This window comes from Callorhinchus milii, unplaced genomic scaffold (genome assembly GCF_018977255.1).
Source record: "Callorhinchus milii isolate IMCB2004 unplaced genomic scaffold, IMCB_Cmil_1.0 Scaffold5, whole genome shotgun sequence".
Lineage (NCBI taxonomy): Eukaryota > Metazoa > Chordata > Chondrichthyes > Chimaeriformes > Callorhinchidae > Callorhinchus > Callorhinchus milii.
In genome coordinates this window covers 7,930,388-7,951,030 of record NW_024704746.1, presented here as the reverse complement: position 1 = coordinate 7,951,030, position 20,643 = coordinate 7,930,388, and the positions used below count along the sequence as shown (strand labels likewise).

At 41.4% G+C, this 20,643-nt stretch overlaps 1 protein-coding gene across 1 annotated transcript in view; it reads right to left on the bottom strand.

Annotated features, from left to right (window-relative positions):
• lhx4 (LIM homeobox 4) overlaps positions 1-20,643 on the bottom strand; it is a 93,833-nt gene that overhangs the window by 32,653 nt on the left and 40,537 nt on the right. Inside the window, exon 11 of the mRNA XM_042335206.1 lies at positions 2,042-2,057. Coding sequence (XP_042191140.1) covers positions 2,042-2,057 — 16 coding nt within the window. The remainder of the gene's footprint in view (positions 1-2,041; positions 2,058-20,643) is intronic.

Genomic DNA, 20,643 nt, shown 5'->3' with positions numbered 1-20,643 from the left:
GACTTCCTAAATAATGAATTCCATTGTCAGATTCCACACAGCAGTCTACAATACAGCAAACTTACAATTACTTGCATGTATGCATGTTTGCATAAAATAATTTTAGTGTAAAATATAGCAGTCCTAGTATATATGTTTAAATGCTGAAACTCACTGCACGGGGTGGCAGGCCAAGCACATCTGGAACTTGACAGCTGTGCAAAGCCTGCTTTCAGCTTTGTGCTCCCAACCATGCTGCAAGAAAGACTATCTCCAGACAGGCATGATTTTCTCTCTCTCTGTCCACAGGCGAAAACTTTTTTTTTCTTTTTAAGTATCTCGTTCAAAGTATTCCCAACACTTTGGACAACGCACTATTCTGAAGCATCTGTCTCTTCAGATGATGAAGCCTCGAGGTCAGACTGCTTTATCTTAAACCCATTCACTCTGGAGTTCAACAAATTGAAAGGGACAAGACTCACTTGTTCTCCAAACGACGCCCTCTACAGACAAATACCAGCAAATGGCATTTATACAGTGCCTTTCACGTCGAGATGACTGTCAAGGGTTTGCACTCAAGCTGTTGGTTGAAATCAAAAAGGGGTGGGGGGTGGATGACCAAAGGAACGGTCAAAGAGGAAGGTCTTAAGATGGGCCTTGATGGAGGGAAGGGAGGAGGTGAGGCAAAGCAACAGAGGGAGCATTCATTCGAATTCACCAGATCACAAGAATAGAAATGCAATATACATGGCATATGGCTATAGATCCAGTATATTACACTCTGACTCCGTATATTACACACAGGTCCAATATATTACACACTGACATACGGTATTACATACTGACCCAATATAATTCACAGTTGTATTGTATCCACACTCTATTTCACATCTATAGATAACCGTATTCCATTGCACAAGCTGTATTGTACTCAGACTCTGTATTTCACAGCAGTATTGTACACATTCTGTATTACATTGCTGTAGTACAATGGCTGGTGGGTTGCCCCTGAAATGACGAAGTCAATCAGCTTGTCCAGTAAACACAGAATGTTTTGATAATGTTTACATCTGATTGATGTTAAAGTGATGCCTCAAAACTGGGTGCTTTGACATCTAATCTAAATAGTCCTTTCGGGATCTGTAGCTTTCTGCAGAATGTGGTGTTCCAAAGACAAGATAATGTGATTAAATTAAACCCTGTGGAAAAAAAAGATTATTTAATTTGGTCAGATTAAAATGTAATGCAAAAGAGGATTTATATAGCAATGCAATATTACTTCTGATGTTATAGGGAATCCAAGATGCTTAAGAAATATTTTGCTTTTGTATCTGTCAGTATTTTACACTACTAGAATTTACAGCAGAATAGTTTTAATTTGCTGCATCTATTTTTTTAACTACAATAATTGTACTTGCAGTTTGGCAATAATGCCTTATCGTGTTGTCGAGGTGTCTCAAAGCACCTCACAGGTTATACTCTAAAGTGTAGTGACTGTGAATTTTGTAGGAGTACTAACATATTTAACAAAGATCACAAGTGCTGTAGTCAGTGTTAATGGTGTCTAGACAGAGTACCATTGCTGTGGTCAGTGTAGTGAAATGGTATGGTAATTTAATCAGATTATTGTCTCTTTGGAGCACTGCACTACAGATCCCGATTAGTTGCCAAAGTGCCCAGTTCTGTGGCATCACTTTAATATCAATTGGACAAATATATTGTGGGGAGGAAGAGACAAACATTTGAGATTGTAAGAATCAGAGAGCCTTTCCAAAGGAGTAAAGAAGTGTTGAACTAATCTGGGGGAAAAGAGGCAAATAAGTGGAGTGCTCTAGCATACTGGTTAGAGCACTCGCCTCGCAAGCGAGAGGACATAGGTTTGATTCCTGGGCAGGACGAAACCTTAGGCAAGTTTCCTTACTACACACGCCTCTGTTTACCTAGCAGTAAGTAGGAACCTGGTTGTTAGTTGATGGGTGGATCGCTTTCCAGCGGTCATAATCCATTCCAAAAAAAAATAATAATAATTCGGTCACTCAATCCATGACTCTTTGTGGGACACCAACTGTGCTCAATAGCTGCCCCGTTTCGTCATAAAGTATAGTCATTAACTTTTTACAGTTTATTCTGTGAAGCACTTTGAGACATTTCAACAATGTGAATTGTTGCAAGGATCTATCAAATGCAAGGATTATTATTAAAAATGGATGTTATGAGATTGTGGATTTGAGTCAGATTCTGTGTATCAAGGTCCGTGAGGTGACATCCTACACAGTTGTAAGTGTCTGAGGGTAAAGCAAAATGTTGAATAGATGGTATGCTGATAACATTGCTTACACATGCAGATCCCAGTAGAGAGAGGGTGTGGGAGAGAAGGACAGAACCAAAGAAAAAAGAGACAGAAGAGGAGAGAAAATTAAAGATAGCGACTGAGAGAATTAAAGAATGAGATAGACTCAGAAAAAAAGTGTGCGAGTGAACAGCAACAACAAAATTACATTTTTGTATAGCGCCTTTCACATTGAGAGGACATCCCAAGGCACTGGACAGTCAGAGTTTCAGACCCAAGCTGGGGGTTGGGATAGGGGAGGGTGGAGGGCAGGGTGGGAAGCAGGGTGATCGAAAGCACGGTCGAAGAGGAGAGTCTTGAGACAGGTCTTGAAGGAGGCAAGGGAGGGGGCGAAGTGGAGGGACTGTGGAATGGAGTTCCAGAGGGTGGGGGCAGAGTGGCAGAAGGCCCGCCCGCCAATGGTGGGGTGGACAAGGTCGGGGAACGTGAAGCAGGCTGGAGCCCGCTGAGCAAAGGGTGTGGGCAGGATAGTTGGGGGTTAGGATGTTGCAGAGGTAGGGGGAAAAATAATTAGGTAGAGAAGGGTAGGTAGTTGACAGTGATTACAAGTAGTATTGGGCAGAGAAGGGAATGATTACCTGCAAATAAACTAATCACAAGGTTCAGACAGTGCCTTAAATCAACAGAGTATCTCTCAGTCAGCTGATTGGTATCCTACAGTTTATTCTCTGTAATCGATTCCTCCCATCTTTACTTTGAAATATATGGTGATTCTGTGTGGGGAAGGGAAAGATGACCAAAAGCACGGTCAAAGAGGTAGTTCTTGAGCTTGTGATATAGAACCTTAAGCCATGGAGGCATCCCAAAGCGCCTCACAGTATTACCTGCAAAGTGTAGTGACTGTGTACTTTGTAAGCCAGCGCAGCATCCAATTGGTGACTAAATCATCTTCTTTCTCAGGAGCTGAAAACTCCAAATTGTTCAATTGCATCCTCCTTCCCTCTGCAATCTTCCCTTCCTCTGACTCTTAAAATCCAAAATTTTCACTTTAGGATATTTACTCTGCAGTACTGGCTTAAAATGAGTCCAACATCCTAACCTTAATGAGTCTTCCAGATAACCTATTTCAGACGTAAATTGCTCTTGTTGTGTCCATTAGGCACGTAGCTTAGTGGTTAGAGCACTCGCCTCGCAAGTAAGAGGACCTGGGTTAGATTCCTGGGTAGGGCAAAATGTTGGGCAAATTTCCTTACTCCACACACCTCTGTTTACGCAATTGGCTGCTGCGTTTCGCTCACAAAATATGCGGTCCATTCACATTACAGTATATTCTGTGAAACGCTTTCTGAGACGTTTCGAAGATGTGAAAAGGCGTTACATCAAATGCAAGGATTATTATTATTATTAGATTGTGAATCACAACAAACACTTTTTGAAACACCTCATTTTAAGAGTTAGATAATAGAATAGCCTTCAAATCATTCACTCGGTGTAATGTGGAGCTCCTCGACTATTTAATTTAATTTAGTTATACAGCACGGAGTCACTGGTGAGCTTCCCTATAGCTCTTTGATATGTGATGACAACACCCATTCCGATGGAGTAAAGATCAGGGATATAGAGCAATAATGGACAACCGATTAGCAGGAAGCAGTAAGTCAATGTTAGAGTGAATCAGGCTGGTTACACAGCACTGAGGAAGGAGTCGATTCAGATCACTGTGCAGGTTCCAGCCCTCCCACTGGAATGATATACTCCAGTCCCATTCCCCTGCTCTTCCTCCAGGACAAATAAAGAGATGGTATTTTACAGATATATTTTCATATAAAGTACTGTTGTCATTGTCACAAAAGAGCAACTTTTTAAAGAAAAATATACAGCTCAAAAAAAACATAAGCAGTTAACAAACCGTAGCCTAACTTATCAATAAGATGAGATGTGGGAGATGCTATTGTAATAAATTGTTATTTTAAAACCTTTCTGCCTGTCTCTTTGTCACGACGGGTTCATTGGCAAGATTGATCTATAAAAGTGACTGGATGAATAAAGGGGTCAGCGTTTAATTTGCTAACCCCAAGTCTTGCTCCAGCAGCAGTAATTACAATGTGGATCCCTACTTTTCATCTCATTTCAGGGCTAGCATTGATGGCCCATCTATTAAAGCTGAGAGAGACTGTCACCACTTGGGAAACACCTAGTTAATTCGTAATAACAAGGAATAAAAAAGTTTTGCCCAATGCCCTGTGACTGACTGACTGATATAGCCATCCAACACCTGAACTTTGATCATGGCTTGTTTAAGGTTTAGAGTTAATACTCATTTGATTACTGTTGTAATGGCTCTAAAGGCAGGGAATGCAGACTAATGAATCCCACCGTGTGGGTCGATACCTTTGCCTCAAGGTTAGGATTGAAGTAGTCACCATTAAGCACGAATGCCAATATATGCCGGGGATATATGTAGTGCAGGGAACCCACTGCCTTGTTCTCAGTCAGTATTTGTGTGCCTCCAAGTGCAGGCATGTCTGTATGTTTCTACTCGTGAGCAAGCTGGCTTTCTGTGTGGGGTGCCTATTATATATCTGGGTGTATGTTAGTGCATAGATTTGTGTATGTTTATTTTTGTTTATTTGCTTGTATATATATCCAGATATGTGTGTCTGTATGAGTAAGTATATATTTGTGTGTTGTCTATTTTTGCTGTGTCTATGTAGTTTGTGTATGTGTCTATATGTTTGCGTATATATAAATGTATATATTGGTGTGTATGTATATACTGTGTGTGTGCATCTGTATGTCTATATCTGTACTCAAACATTAGCCTATGTGTATATATATATTATATATATATATATTTGTGGGTGTCTGTATATGTTTGATTGTGTGCATATTTATCTGTGTGTGTGTGTGCATCTATATGTATGTATCTGCATTTAACCACTTATGTATATATATTGTATATGTATATACATAGATAAACACACAATACAAATATATGTGGGTGTCTGTATATGATTGACTGTGTGTCTGGTTCTGTATGTTTGTGTATATTTTTGTGTATGCGTATCTATTTGTCAGCACCTGTGTCTTTCTGAGTTGACATGCAGGTGATAGGATATCTGTGCAGATACATATCTACATCAGCGTGGAGATCTTCCTGTCTCTCGAAATGTTTCTCGCTTCCGGTGTCCTGGTCAACAATCCCTCCCAAAATAAAAAAATATGTGGTTACTCACTCCATGGCTGGTTGTCTGACAATGCAGTGTCCAAACTGCTGCGTTTTGCTCACAAGATACATAGTCACTCCACTTCACTTATATCCCTTGAAGCGCTTTGAGACACTTCAAAGGACATTCAGTAAAGTGGATAAGGCGCTCTATCAAATGCAAGGATTATTATTATTAATAATGAAACCTTTTTTTTGATCTTGCCACCTGCATTGTGTTGATGTACTTCACCAACCGGACTGAAAACGTGTCCCACTTAGAATGCAATAACTGATGCACTGGCTACACACAGTGCTGTGTTCCATTTACAAGTCAGTGCTCTCAAAGTGCCATATTCCCAGCAGGATTAATATTAGGAAATTAAGAGTGGAGAAAGGAGAGCATCCTTGCATCCAATATGAAGCACAGTTACACCACCTTTGGAGACTGGCGTTAATTCACTGAAATGTATCCTGCGGGCCGCTCCTCTCAGGCAATTAGTTTGCTCGTATAGAAAGAGAATAAACAATGTCACAATATATTGTATTTTCTGCCCCTCATCTCTGCTAAATCTGTTATGTATTGAAGGCAGGATTTAACTCCCTGAACAGCTGCAACAATGTAAGTAGATTATAAAGGACCAGGGAGCAAAGAGAAGGGGAGCGAGAGAACGAGCACACTATTTCTCCTCCACATGTGCAGTATTGTCCTGACATAGGGAGACATTGAGTGTACAGGCACTTGAAGATATAAAAGACACCCATACACACACGCATGCATGCACACACACCCACGCACACACACACACACAGACGCACATACTGCCATCTATCCGTATGTGCATGCAAACACAGTAGCACACCGTGTCTAACCAAGGGAGTATCCAACCATTACAAGCCAAGGATACTTGATGCCCATGCACGTGTGAAATAATTTTAATTTCCACAAATGGGACAGGGAGGTTTCACACAAAGGATACTGGAAATCTGGAACTCGCTCCCCCAAAAGGCTGTGGATGCTGGATCTATTCATAAAGACTGAGGTGGATAGATTTTTGATAAGAGTAAGGGTACTTTGTCGGTGTGGAAATATAGAATGTGTTTCTATAATTCGGGGACTAATGCACAGTCAGAGACAGAGAGAAAAAAGTGTGTTCAGAGCCTCCCCACCCACACACACTGAAAGGCGCAATTCGACCTACAGACTTACACAGAGTGCATCGCAAATCAGCCAGCTATGTGGTGTGCTAACATTTCAACAAGTGAGTCCTACAATAACTCACAAGTGATGAAGTTAGTAGCAGATGATGGCAGGGAGTACAGACAGGTTGTTCACATGGACTGGGGTTCAAGAAAATATGAGGTGGCCCTCAGAGATTTCAGGTTGATCTCTAACAGACACTTGGGAAAGACTGTGATCACAAGTGGAAGTAATCACCCAGCCCCCAGTGGGAGAAAGGAGTCAAAGTGTCTTAGAAGAGGAGATGGGGCAATATTACTGGTAAGCACTCTGAGACATTACCTATGTGAAGGGCACTATATAAATGCATTGCTGTGGCACCATTGTCTTAATTTTACCCTCCTTTGAATACTGATCTGCATCACTAACATTAGAATATAGATTTACATATATATATGCTTCACAGGATATAAATGGATTGATATAAGTGGATTGATTGTATTTTGTGGGTGAAGTCTTTCTGTACTGTAAACCTTCAAAGGATTTCCATTGCAGTCTCTGATGGACTTTAGTCAGTGCCATGTTTTTTTTCATTTCTATTAACATCATACATATTATGCAAGATTGTTCAAACCAAACATGCTGTAATTTATTAGTCTCCTCACAGGGGAGATGCTGATTTAATATTGACCCTCGCACAGTCTAGATATGAACTCTTATGGTCGCTTTTGATTGAAAGAGAAACAACTGAAATGAACGTTTCGTAGTCTTGTAACACAAGCATGTCCACTAAAAACACTGTATGCTTTGTTCTGTCGTTCTGGTGGAAATATATAAATTCAGTCACTACTGGAGAATTGTGCTTTTCATTTGTAAACATAACTAATAGTGCTACAAATAGGATGTCACACACAGCAGTGGAATAATACAATGATTGGGAGGTTATTCACAGCCCTCTGGTACTCTGTTGCGCCGTTCATTAATTACCTGATCAGTCGCGCTGGTCATGTCTCACCGCTGATCATAAAAAAGGGATGATTTAAAAACACAGACAGCACACACATGATGGCCAATTGGCCTCCTTCTGCACAGAAAATTCCAAACACATTTGCACGTGTTCATACATACGCACGTCTAGATGCACATATATGCACACTTTGTACATGTACATTCACGCATGTATGTGCACATCTGAACACATTTGTAGATGCATTTTAGACACGTTTGTACATACATTTAGGCTTGTAGATGCCCTCATATGCACATTGCCACAAGAGCATATGTATATGCATATATGTATACAAATATACATGTTTGTAGATGACCATATAAACACACCGATAATCATGTATAGCTGCAAATATATACCTTTGTACGTGCACACATCTACCTATTTGTAGATGCAGACATTGACATACCTGCAGATTCCACATTTTCTCACCTGCTGAATTAAACAGGGAAACATACTCCATATGAAACAAAATTCTAAAATTGTAAAATTGTAAAATTGCCTTCGAGCTCAGCAGTGAACAAAACGATGCCTCTCAAAGTTAGGCTGCTGATTTAACTGCCGGTGCTAAAGTGTCATTGCTCATTCCCTGATTAAAGCTCTTCTTATGTACATGTATCCCATATGTATACACATGTGAAGGACAAAAATACATGTTTGTGCATACACATATACATGTTTGTATGTGAATAAGTCTACCCGCCCGTAGATGCCTACATATACACATTGGTACAAGAACATGTAGACACACATGTATGTGCACAAATACACATGCCCTGTACATGATAATGACAATAATAATAATGATCATATCAACGCATTTGTATATGCACTTATATGTACAAATATACAACAACAACAAATTGGATTTATATTGCGCCCTTCACGCCGGACGGCATCTCAGAGCGCTTCACAAGAACAGATCCCGGGGCTGAGCCAGGGGGAAGGGGAAAAAGGTGACCAAAGGCGTAGTCGAAAGGAAAAGTCTTTAGCTGAGACCTGAAAGTAGGAAGAGAGGGGGCGAGGCGAAGGGAGTGAGGAAGGGATTTCCAGAGCTTTGGGGCGTAGTGGCTGAAGGTACAGCCGCCGATGGTGGAGCAGAGGATTCGGGGGACAAGGAGGAGGCCAAACCCGGTGGAGCGAAAGCAATGGGCACTGTTGTGAGGAGAGAGGAGGTCAGAGAGGTGGGGAGCTGCAGAGGAGGAGTGGAGGGATTTGAAAACAAGAGTGAGGATCTTGAAATCGATCCTCTCTGGGACAAGCAGCCAGTGCAGTCTGCCAAGGACTGGGGTAATCGGGGAGCAGAGTTTGGTATGGGTAAGAATGCGGGCGACAGATATACACTTGCAGATGCACATATATACACTTGTACAAATATACATATATACATTTATTCCACATTAAGACACAATTGAGTTAGGCCTAAACAGGTGCCCATTTCTTAAAAGCTCTTATGCTTTTGAAAAAATGAAATTCAGAAAGTCGTTAATTTTAAGACTGGAATAAAACAACATTCAAACAAGTATTCGCTGTGTGTAAACAAAAATAAATGTAATATACTTTGATTAGGAGATTCAGCTCCTGTTAGTGTTTGATGTGTGTTTAAAGGAGCATCAGTCTGTCACTAGTACACAGCGGAGACAAGGAAGTTAACATTGGCCACTGTTCACATAATAATAAACCTTGCATTTGATATAGCGCCTTATCACCATCCCTTTGAGATGCCTCAAAGCGCTCCATAGGATATTTGGCCACAAAATATACAGTCAATCCACTTTACAATATATTCTGTGCAGCGCTTTGAGACATCTCAACGATGTAATAAGGTACTATGTCAAATGCAAGGATTATTATTATTATTTTTATATACTGTAAAGTGGTTTGACTGTGAATTTTGTGGGCGAAAGGTGGCAGCCAATTTGCACACAGCAGTGTCCAAACAGCCATGGAGTGAGTGATCACTTTTATTTGGGGGATTGTTAGTTAGGACACCGTGAGAGAGAGAGAGAAACTCCCTTCTCTTTTCAAATAGTGTCAAAACATACCATTTGGGATGGGTTGCATTTTAAACTGCGGATTTTAGCAAACGCGATGGGACCCAATACCAACAAAATCTGCAATTGAACTCAAGGCGACAACAATGAAAATATTCCACTATTTTAAATCCGATTTGCACCTTCCTTCCAAATCAACCAATTTTCCAATCGCCCTTTTAAACACACTGCAAATCCAACTGTATTTCGCTGTTGCACTAACTCTATCTCTCTGATATATATATAATTGATTTGATATAACATATGTTAAATCTGCCTCGCGTTTATTTAACACAAGGCTGTCTTCTTCCCAGTGCCAATTTGTTTGTGCTTTGCTGAATCATTGAACAAACAGTTCTAATGGGAGCGAAAGGCATTTATTTAATTACTTTTTTTAAAAATAAATTTACCCTTAAACTAAAGTTACAGTCGAAATACCACCCTCTCCCCCCAAAATAATAATCACACAGGGTATGGAAAAAATAAATACATTAAATTGAATAAATTATATTAAAAATATTTGTTTTCCATTATTTTTCCTTCAAACAAACCTTACATCAAAAACCGTTTATAAACCAATTCCCAAAACACACTGTATTCACATCTTACTTGTATTTATTCAAAATGAATAATCACACAGGATTTGTAAAAAATAAATACATTTTCTCCGTTTTTATCCTCTTAAAAAAAACTTACATTAAAAACCTGTTTTCTAAACCAATTCTCACACATACTCACGATTTTCCTATTTTCAATTATTGCTAAATATCTTTTTAAAAAAGAGTCAAATCCCTACCCAAGATCTTGAATTCTACATCCCTTGGAAAATTGCTGTCCTTTAGCGAAGATAATTTTTTTTTAGCAGATTATAATTATGCAACAAGATGTCGATGTTCCCAAAAAAGTCTTATTTTCTTTTTACCATCCAAAAAAAAAACATGCAATAGAAAATCGCTGGTCACTGTTTCCCAGCCCAGACCCCCAGCCTTTGCCTAATTGTCAGAGGAAAGGGGAAAGCTATTGATAAGTCAGGGGGAAATTAAATTGCAGTTTAGCGCAAATGCCATTAAGGGACAGTGGAAGGCTCTGGAGTAGTCTGCAGCCTGAATAATTCACTGGAGAATGTGTCCTTAGCTCAAACTTAAACAGAGGCAGAAGGAACACGCTGGAATTTGTTCATTGCATTAAAAAAAAACCTCTCTCTCCCTCTCTCTCTCTCTCTCTGTATATATAGATATATATACTATATATATATATGTATATTTACGGAAGATTATCTCATGGCTTTGTGTCCAGTTTTGCAATCCACTTTATTGCAGTATTGCAAGTGAATAGTTCACGAATTAGCTCAGATCTGAATTACAGTGCAACTGAAATGAACAAGCACATCCGATATTTATTGATATATACATATATATATTTATACAATATAAATACTTTATATATCATATATTATATGTTAAATATATATATATATATATATATATATTTTCAGCCACAAGAAGTTGACATGTGGTTCAATAACCCTGCCTTTGGGAGCAGAAACCCATCATTATTCCTTTGCCACAAATTAATTTGAAGCCTAAAATAATGGTTGAGAGTCAGTGCGAGACTGTCTCTCTTTCCCCTCCCCACCTCCCCCCCACCCACACACCCACACACCCCCACCCACCCACTCACACACACCCCCACCCCCCCACACACCCACCCCCCCCCCCCCACCCACACACCCACCCACCCCCACCCCCCCCACCCACACACCCACCCACCCACCCACTCACACACACCCACACCCACCCACCCACCCACTCACACACACACACACCCACCCACCCCCCCACACCCACACACACACAGACGCTGCACAGTTCTCCCTTCGAATGAATGCGAAGGCAAGTCTGTGATACAGCCCAAGTCGTTAGATTTTATTGGCTCTCGTGTGCGAAAGGGCGCAATCTCTCACCGTTTCGAAGTTGCTGGTTCTGAGCGAGTAGGGACAGCAGGACATCTTTGTGAAGCCTCTCGCTCTCTTGCTCTCTCCTGCTGTCCATCACTGAGCACATCTCGGGAGGGATGTCTAAAGTCAGACAGATACACTTCCGGCACTTGGATCCTAGTCTCTCTTTCCCTCTCTTGTCTCTGTCTCCCTCCCTCTCTCCCTCCTTCCCTCCCTCTCTCCCTCCCTCTCTCTCTCCTTCCCTCCCTCCCTCTCTCCCTCCCTCTCTCTTTCCCACCCCCTTTTCCACACCTTCCCCTTGTGTTTCCTCTTTGTGGGACAACCAGCAAAAAAAAGTGCCTGGTTTCAGATCCGATCATACACCCACCCACTCACCCCCCCCTCCCCTCCCTCCTCTCCCTCCCTCCCTCCCTCCCTCCTCCTTGAAGCCCTCACACAAAGCGATCGGTGCTCTCTCCTGGGATCAGAGGTAATGTAATCAAAGGCTCTCACCTCTCAGAGGGCTGCTGAGCTGTAGGGACAGGCACTTACTGGCCTGGGGCTAGTTATGCGAGGCAAGGGGGGGGGGGGCAAGCAGGTACCCTTAACACCACCACGACCCCCTCCCACCCCCAAACCAGCCCACCCCCTCCCTAACCCCATGTATGTGTTTGGCGTGAGTACAGTTCAGCGCCTCCAGCCTCACATCAAGCACAGTGCTTGCAAATGACTTGCAATGCAATGCAGTGCAACTCATGTCGCTCAGTTAACGCACCCAATGCGTACCGTGTGTGGAGCAAAACAACGTGAACGGGGCACAGAAACGTTTCCCAGTGACAGCCAAGGCTTGCGTTAAATAACGAATCTTCGACAGCCCCAGAGCTTTGCATCGTGGAAAATATTGCTGTGGGCACTGCAGGAGAGAGTCAGTCAATTATGGGCAATTTCAAATCAGACATTAACGTTCAAATTAACCTATAATACGGATAAACAACATGCCACACATGTCATGCTGGTCTCTACTAGTGTACTCTGTATAGCAGTCAGATTATTTGATGTTGGAAAAATTCTCTCTCTCTCTCTCTCTCTCTCTTTCTGTCTATCCCTCCAACCATCCATTCATCCACTCACCCATCCATCTATCCATCTATCTATGTAATCCCTCAACGTGATCAGTGTAAATTCTGCTGTAATTTTTTCTTTTTTCTGGTCAGGTTAAGCACAGAGCTGTGTTTAACGCTTCATTCAGTACACTGGGGTAAACTCAAAGTAACCTTGACCTATATCACAAGGGATGCAAGGAAAAAGTGGCATTGTTTTGCATGCACAAGAAAAATTAATCACAGTCGCTCACAATGAGCAATTATTGAACTGAAAATGGGAGTCAGATGTTTAATATTTTTATGTCACTTAAAATTGATCATAAATTTATTATTCAAATTTAGGATGTTTAAAAACTATGATAAATTCACCTTCAAAATATACAGTCAATTCACTTTACAGTATATTCTGTGAAACACCTTGAGACGCTTCGAAGATGTGATAAGGCGCTGTATCAAATGAAAGGATTATTATTAATTATGAATTTAAAAAAATTTATATTGCAATGCTGTGTTCATTTCATTGCCAATTGTCAGGAAATTTTTATACCTTCTTTGTAAATCTCCGCTTCCCAGGGTGGAGGCTGTAGGAGAAAATTCTGCATCAATCTGCATGGAGCAAGCAAATGATTACTGATGTCCCCACCAGATAATCGACAAATCTGACTGGGAGGGAAGATCTGTTTTTTTTCTTCAACAGTTTTGCCTCACTCAAGTCTTGAAACAATTGCTGGGAGGTGGTGGTGGGGGGGCAGAGATGGGTTTTTAGACTTTGCACTTTATTGACAGGATGCCTTTAACCTAAATGGTATCTTGGGAAATTAAGTGTAGTGCTACCAATTCAGTGGCTGATGAATTTAAAATCAATGGACAATTTGGCAGACGGGTGTCCTGCAGGTAGCAAAATAGAGCAGCTGCGAAGAGGAATACCTGAGCCCAGTCTCCACCAACCCAATAACTACTAACCAGCTAACATATATTTGGTATTTAATGCAGTAAATAATAATCCTCGCATTTGATATAGCCCCTTTCATGTCGGGAGGACCCCTCAAAGTTCTTCACAGGATTCACTGTAAAGTGTAGGTGAATGTGGGGTAAAAGGGAAAGGTATTAAAAAGTATTTTCTCACACAGCAGATTTAATGTAAATCATATTTAAACCCAATGCTATTTACGAACAATTCCCAGTGTTTTCAGTGCATCTTGAAGGCATTCCCCAACAAAATACATAGTCACTACAGTTTGTTTAAAATCCTGTGACTCACTTTGAGATGTTCTCTCGATGTGAATGGCGCTACATTAAATGTAATAATAATTATTATGCTAATCCTTGCATTTGATATAGCGCCTTATCACGTCTTCGAGACATCTCAAGGCGCTTCACAAAATACACTGTAAAGTGAATTGACTATATTTTGAGGGTGAAAAAAGATGTAGATTATTATTACTAAAATGACGCAATAACATATTTAGTGCCTTTCTGTTGAAAACAAACATCTTAAAGCACTTTATAATGTCGACTTGATTGGAAAAGAAGTGAATGTTGCTGTAGTAAAGTGTGGTGACTGCGTAATTTGTAGGCGAACATTGATGTCACTACTCAGCAATGCTATTCCCTCCGGCTTGCCCGTCTATGCCCGTCTTCATATAGCACCTGAAAACTCTCTACTTCGACCATCCCGGAGGTCACCTCCCCTTTTTCCCCAGCTCGGTGTCAAACTCCATCATTGTTAAGCTCTCTCTCAGTCCATGAAGATTTGTGGGACATTGCTGTACGTAAGTGGCTGCCAACTGTTTTGCTCACTAAAATGTACAATCAATTCACTCTGTGAAGCGCATTGAGATGTCTCAACAAAGTGGTAAGGCACTATATCAGATGCAAGGATTATTATTATTTTTTGCCCTGTGTGCAAGCTGCTATATAATTGCAAGTTGTTGTTGTTCCACTGAGCTATATCCCTACCAAAGCCCTGAAATTCCACCTGGCTTAGACTACGAGACTGCCTTGACTTTACATTTAAGATCGTGCTGAATTGTGGAAAATTCTTAAATCCGGTCTTAATTTGGAAGCAGATTTTCCGCAGTTCAAAGCTGCCTCACACGACTAAGACTAATAGGACCCTTTTGTTCATCAGAAATGGCTCCTCCAAGGGCTTAACAAGAGCCGAGTTTCTAAAGGTGCATATTTACTGTCGACACAAAGCAGGTATTAAATTTTTAAGGTGTTCAATTATTAATTGTCTTTATCACTTCCTCCACCCGATGAACAGGTGCACCCTGTTTAAAGGTAGGCTTACGTTTCCTGACACAACGCAGGATGTATCAACTCATCCGACATCAGGCTGAATGACATTTGTCCACTGCTTGCTTGAGTGCAAATTCTGTTCAGGTGGATGTAAAAGATCCCGTGGCACAGTTCGAAAAGAGAAGAGAGGTTTCCCAGTGTCCTGGACAACCCCACACCCGAATAAAATTGGTCATTCACTTCATGGCTGTTTGTGCCCAATTGTTTGCTGTTTCACCATTGAGTACACAATAAATGCAGTCTTGAGAAATTAAAAACGAGCTATTTCATATGTAAGGATCATTATTAATGATAATAATATATAATGCCTTATCATATCGATGAGATGTATCAAGGGGCTTCACAGAATATATTGTAAAGTGGATTGACTGTATATTTTGTGGGTGAAGTGTGGCAGCCAATTGCACATAGCGGTGTCCGACAAACATTCTGAATCAAGTGACCAAATGTATTTACTTTTGGACGGATTATTACCCCGGATTAACAACTGGGTTCCTGACTGTTAGTTAAACAGAGGCATGTGGAGTAATGAAACTTGCCTAAGGTTTAGCCCTGCTTGGGAATTGAACCCAGGTCCGCTTGCTTGGGAGGTGAGCGTACTAACCACTATGCTACAGGACTCTATAATTATACATTAGAATATACAGCAAAGAAGCAGGCTGTTCGTCCCAACTGGTCTATGCCAGTGTTTATGCTCCACATGAGCCTACTGTCCTTCGTCAACTAAGCGTTCAAGCATCACCTTCTATTCCTTTCTCCCTCATGTACCTATCTAGCTTCCCCTATTTGCCTCAACAACTCCTTGTGGATCTAGGGGTACACATACAGATACAAATACACAATTCGGTTGGACTACTCTAATGCTGGTCTCCCATCCACTACCATCCATAAAATCAAAATCATTCAAAACTCTGCCGCCCGCATTCTCACCCGCACGAAACTCCGCTCCCGCGATCACCCCAGTCTTTGCCAGACTGCACTGCCTGCCTATCCCAGAGAGGATCGATTTTAAGATCCTCACGCTTGTATTTAAGTCCCTGCACTCCTCTGCACCTCCCTACCTCTCTGACCTCCTCTCTCCTCAAAATAGTACCCGTTGCCTCCGTTCTTCCGAGTCTGGCCTCCTCCTCATCCCCCGAGTCCTCCGCTCCACCCTCAGCCTTCAGCCACTAGGCCCCGAGGCTCTGGAACTACCTTCCTCACTACTTTCGTCTCGCTCCCTCCCTTCCCATTTTCAGGTCTCTGCTGAAGACCTTTCTTTTCAACTGAGCCTTTGGTCACCTTCCTCCCCCTCCCCCTGGCTCAGTCCCGGGATCCGTTACTGTAAAGCGTGGAGGACACTATATAAATCTAAGTTGTTGTTGTTGTTGTGGTAGCATGTTCCACATTCCCACTACTCTTTGTGTAAACAAATTTCTTCTAACTTCCCTATTTGATCTATTTGTGACTATTTTATATTGATGGCCCCTGGTTTTGGTCTCCCCCACAAGTGAAAACATCTTCCCTATGTCTACCCTGTCAAAACCTTTCATCGTTTTAAAGATCTCTATCAGGTTACTCCTTACACTCAAGAGAAGAGTCCAAGCATGTTCAGCTTTTCCTGATAGGTATAACCTCTCAGTTCTGGGATCCTCCTTGTGAATCTCCTTTGCACCCTCTCCAATAGCTCTACATCCCTTCTGTAATGTGGGGGCCAGAACTGCCCACAGTATTCTAAGTGTGGTCTAAACAAGGTTCTATAGAAGTTCACCATAACTTCCCCACTTTTTATTTCTATTCCTCTAGAAATGAACCCCAATGCCTGGTTTGCTTTTTATGGACTTATTGACCTGCGTTGCTACTTTTAGTGAATTGTGTATGTGTACCCCTAGATCCCTTTGCTCCTCTACCCCATTTAGGTTTTTATTTTCCAGGATGTATATTATAACTTTGGTGTAATGGTCAAACACTTCCTTCTCCCCACCAATCCCCCTCAGTACAGTTCTTGACATGCAGAGGAACTATCCCTCTAACTGTTGCTCAGCTGTCAGTGAACAGAAACAGAAGAGGGAACGTGTTAAAAAGTAGGTGGAGGTGTTGGGGAGAAACACAGGGAAACGGGAACAAAGGAGATGAGAAAGAAAGCACGAAAGAAAGAATAGAAACAACTTGCATTTATATCGCGCCCTTCACCCAGGTCATCTTAACAATGGCGGGGGGAGGAGGTGACCATAAGCACGGTCGAAGAGGAAGGTCTTCAGTCGTGATCTAAATGAGGGAAGGAGCGGAGAAGGTGGAGAGAGTTCCAAAGTTTTGGGGCGTAGTGGCTGCAAGTGTGGCCACAGATGGTGGAGCAGAGGGGACAAGCCCACCAGAGAAAGAAGGGAAGAGCGAAATGACAAGCAAAAGGAGAAGGGGAAAGCAGTGGAAAATGTTTCTGAGTGCTGCCCAGTCCTCTCTACACCTCATGTTAACAGGAGATGATAAATATTTGATTGTGTTCCTTTCAGCTAGGCTGTTTGTGGTGGACGTCTCAAGTGTAGTGTTTAAACTTTAATGGTGTAGTGGTATTCGTGCACTCCACAGAAACCATTGCTTTATTTACCAATGGACCCACACCTCCTCTCCCCTGGGGTGGGGGGAGAGGGAGGGAAACAGGTAACGCCAGGTGTAAAACAGTTTAGCAATTTATCCTTGAGTCAGAAACAAAGCATCAAATCTCTTTAACGCTCCACATGCCTGAATTTCTCCTTAGTGAGCCTGCTTGCCCCGAGTTAGTTTAACTCCTCAATTGCCGGAAAGAAATCTAGATGTGTATATGTATATGTCTGTGTTTGTATGTTTGTGTGCGTGGGGAGGGGATGATGTTGTGAAAATATAAGATAGTATGGTTATTTATCTCACATTCTATATGAGAAAAGTCTCAGAAGTGCATTTTAACTGAGCCACATTAGTATACTGAGCAACAGAAACAGGCTGAATATATAGTGTGCAGTGTATAAAATACAATACACTGCATAATACAATATATTGTGTGTAGTTGAAAATATCGTATAATATAGTGTGCAGTGTATAATGTTATATATAAGCATGAAAAGTATTATATATTGTACAATATAATACGCAGTATATAATACATAGTATGTAGTGTACCATATAAACTCAAAGTCCCAATGTGAGGATTGAACCCATGAGCGTATCGATTTAGAGATTAGGATGTTACCAACAAACAGGCTGAATATATAGTGTGCAGGCAAGTCATAATATGTTGTGAACAATATGTTGTATGGAGCTGGGACAGTGCTGCATTATTGGAGGTGCCATCCTTAAAATGAGATGTTAAAGCAAGGTCCCATCTTTAACAAGTGGATGTTAAAAATCCCATGGTACAATTTGAAAGGAGAAGGGAGTTTCTCCTAGTGTCCTGAGTGACAGTAAAACTGGTCATTTCACTGCATGGCTGTTTGTGGGACATTGCCTAGAAGCACACTGGCTGCCACATTCGCCTACAAAAATAGTGACACCACCTTACAGCATATCCTGTGAAGCATTTTGAGATTTTTCAACATTATTATTGTGATGAATGTTGTCCATCTGCAGTGTTAGGGATAGTGACCCAGGTTAGCACCAAAGGGGATGCAACTCACTTTTAGTTGGAAGCTTTCATGCCTCGGAGGAGCGACATTGTCAAAGAAAAGTCTACAAAGAGGATTGGTGTCCTAATAAACTTTATTATCGTGTAGGTTTTAATCCTTTTAAATCCCTTTCAGTCCCAAAGAAGACTGGATTATTGGGTCACTATAATCCCAATGAATTTGTTAGGATTTAGCTAGCTGAGGGTGACCAGATGGCTAGATACATGCTGTCTAAATCCTTGTTAATTACTAGCCACAAGAAGAATGGGGAGAGAGAGAAGACAGAGATGAGTTACCCAATGCTGCTTTCAGGCCATGGTGGGCCTCACCCACTTTGGAGGCCAATCAGTCAGCCAACATTCACAGTGCAAGACATGGCATTGCTAGTTTGCAATGATGAGTCCTGTAGCTCAGTGGTTGTAGCACTCACCTCGCAAGTGTGAGGACCCAGGTTTGATTCCTGGGCGGGGTGAAACCTTAGGTAAGTTTCCTTTGTTCACACACCTCTCGGTATCTAGCTGTAAGTTGTAACCCAGTAGTTAGTTGATTGGCGGATCATTTTCCAGGGGTAGGACTGCCTTTTTACAAAAAAATGTGGTCACTCAATCCACGACGCTATATGAAATGCAAGGATTATTATTATAAAGTCCTTCAAAGATGTGAGCGCACTTTGCCTTGATTGTACATTGCTTTATCCAAGCACAAGAATCCATGAAAAAGTATTACAACACATGGAAATTCCGTCCAATCTCAGCCTGTGAGACCACTCAGACCAAAATCTAAGAGTTAGCAGAATTACAAAAATATTCTTCACTTCAGTCTGAATTTGGAAGATGGTTCTGTTTTTTAAAAAAAGCAGCTACGCAAAGAAAGGCTTCTAAATTAAGATTACCTCAAGCCCACCTCAAGACGTGACTTTTTCAGTTCTTTCTTGGCACCCACATCCTCTTCAACTCCCACCCTCCCAAACTGTGCCCAGCCAGCAGTGTGAAGTGATTTGAGATTTCCTCCCCATGATATGCGCTGTACAAATATAAATTGTTTAAACTGTATTGTACTTTAAGACTGAGTTCAAGCAAATTTTCCACAATTCTGCCCAATCTTAATATTAAACCTTGCATTTGATATAGTGCCTTACCGCTTTGTTGAGACATCTGAAAGAGCTTTACAGGAGATGGTATAAAGTGTAGTGACTGTGTATTTTGTGGGCGAAACACAGCAGCCAACTGCACACAGCAGTGTCCCCCATGGAATGATTGACCAATTTTATTTGGGGGATTCCTGGCCAGGATTTAAATTTTGAGACAAAATATTCTTACCGTCTGAAATTAGGTAGAGTTTCGGGTCTTAACTTAAATGTCTTCCTTAAAGAATTCAGTCACATCCTTACCAATATTGATATAACAATAGTCCTAACGTTTGATATAGTGCCTTTCAAGTGGGGGAATGCGCCTCACAGGCCATCCTGTAAAGTATTTTTTATAATTGTGTACATCATATTGCCGCCTGTATTTTTATCAGTGGGATTTGAGGGCAGTCGTGAATTTCTTGTTTAATATGAAAGGTGGTGGTTAAAATGTGGGTGGGCTGAGTATCTCTCTGAGTGCTGTCAATGGCCTTTAATTAAATTAGTCAGGCAATGTCATTGGGGTTCCCAATGGACAAGCACACAATTATACAGAATATGTGACACAGTTAAAGGGACACTGCCAAAGATTTCTTACCTTAAATATTAAACTGGAGGTGAAACTGGTTTATGATGTCCAGAAGTTAACCTGGCGAATAACTTTCTTAGGACCTTACCTCCACATACAATATTTACGTTAACTGAGTAGAGAATTGGTTAGCTATTTGGGGGAAAGAAATTGATTGAGAAGTTTGTTGAGAGATACAGTCAGGCTGATGGACAATGCTGGTGTTTCCAGGTCCCTGTAGCCAATGTGGGGTGGCCCCTTCCCCCATAGCCAAAAAGCTGTGATACCCACACTGATTG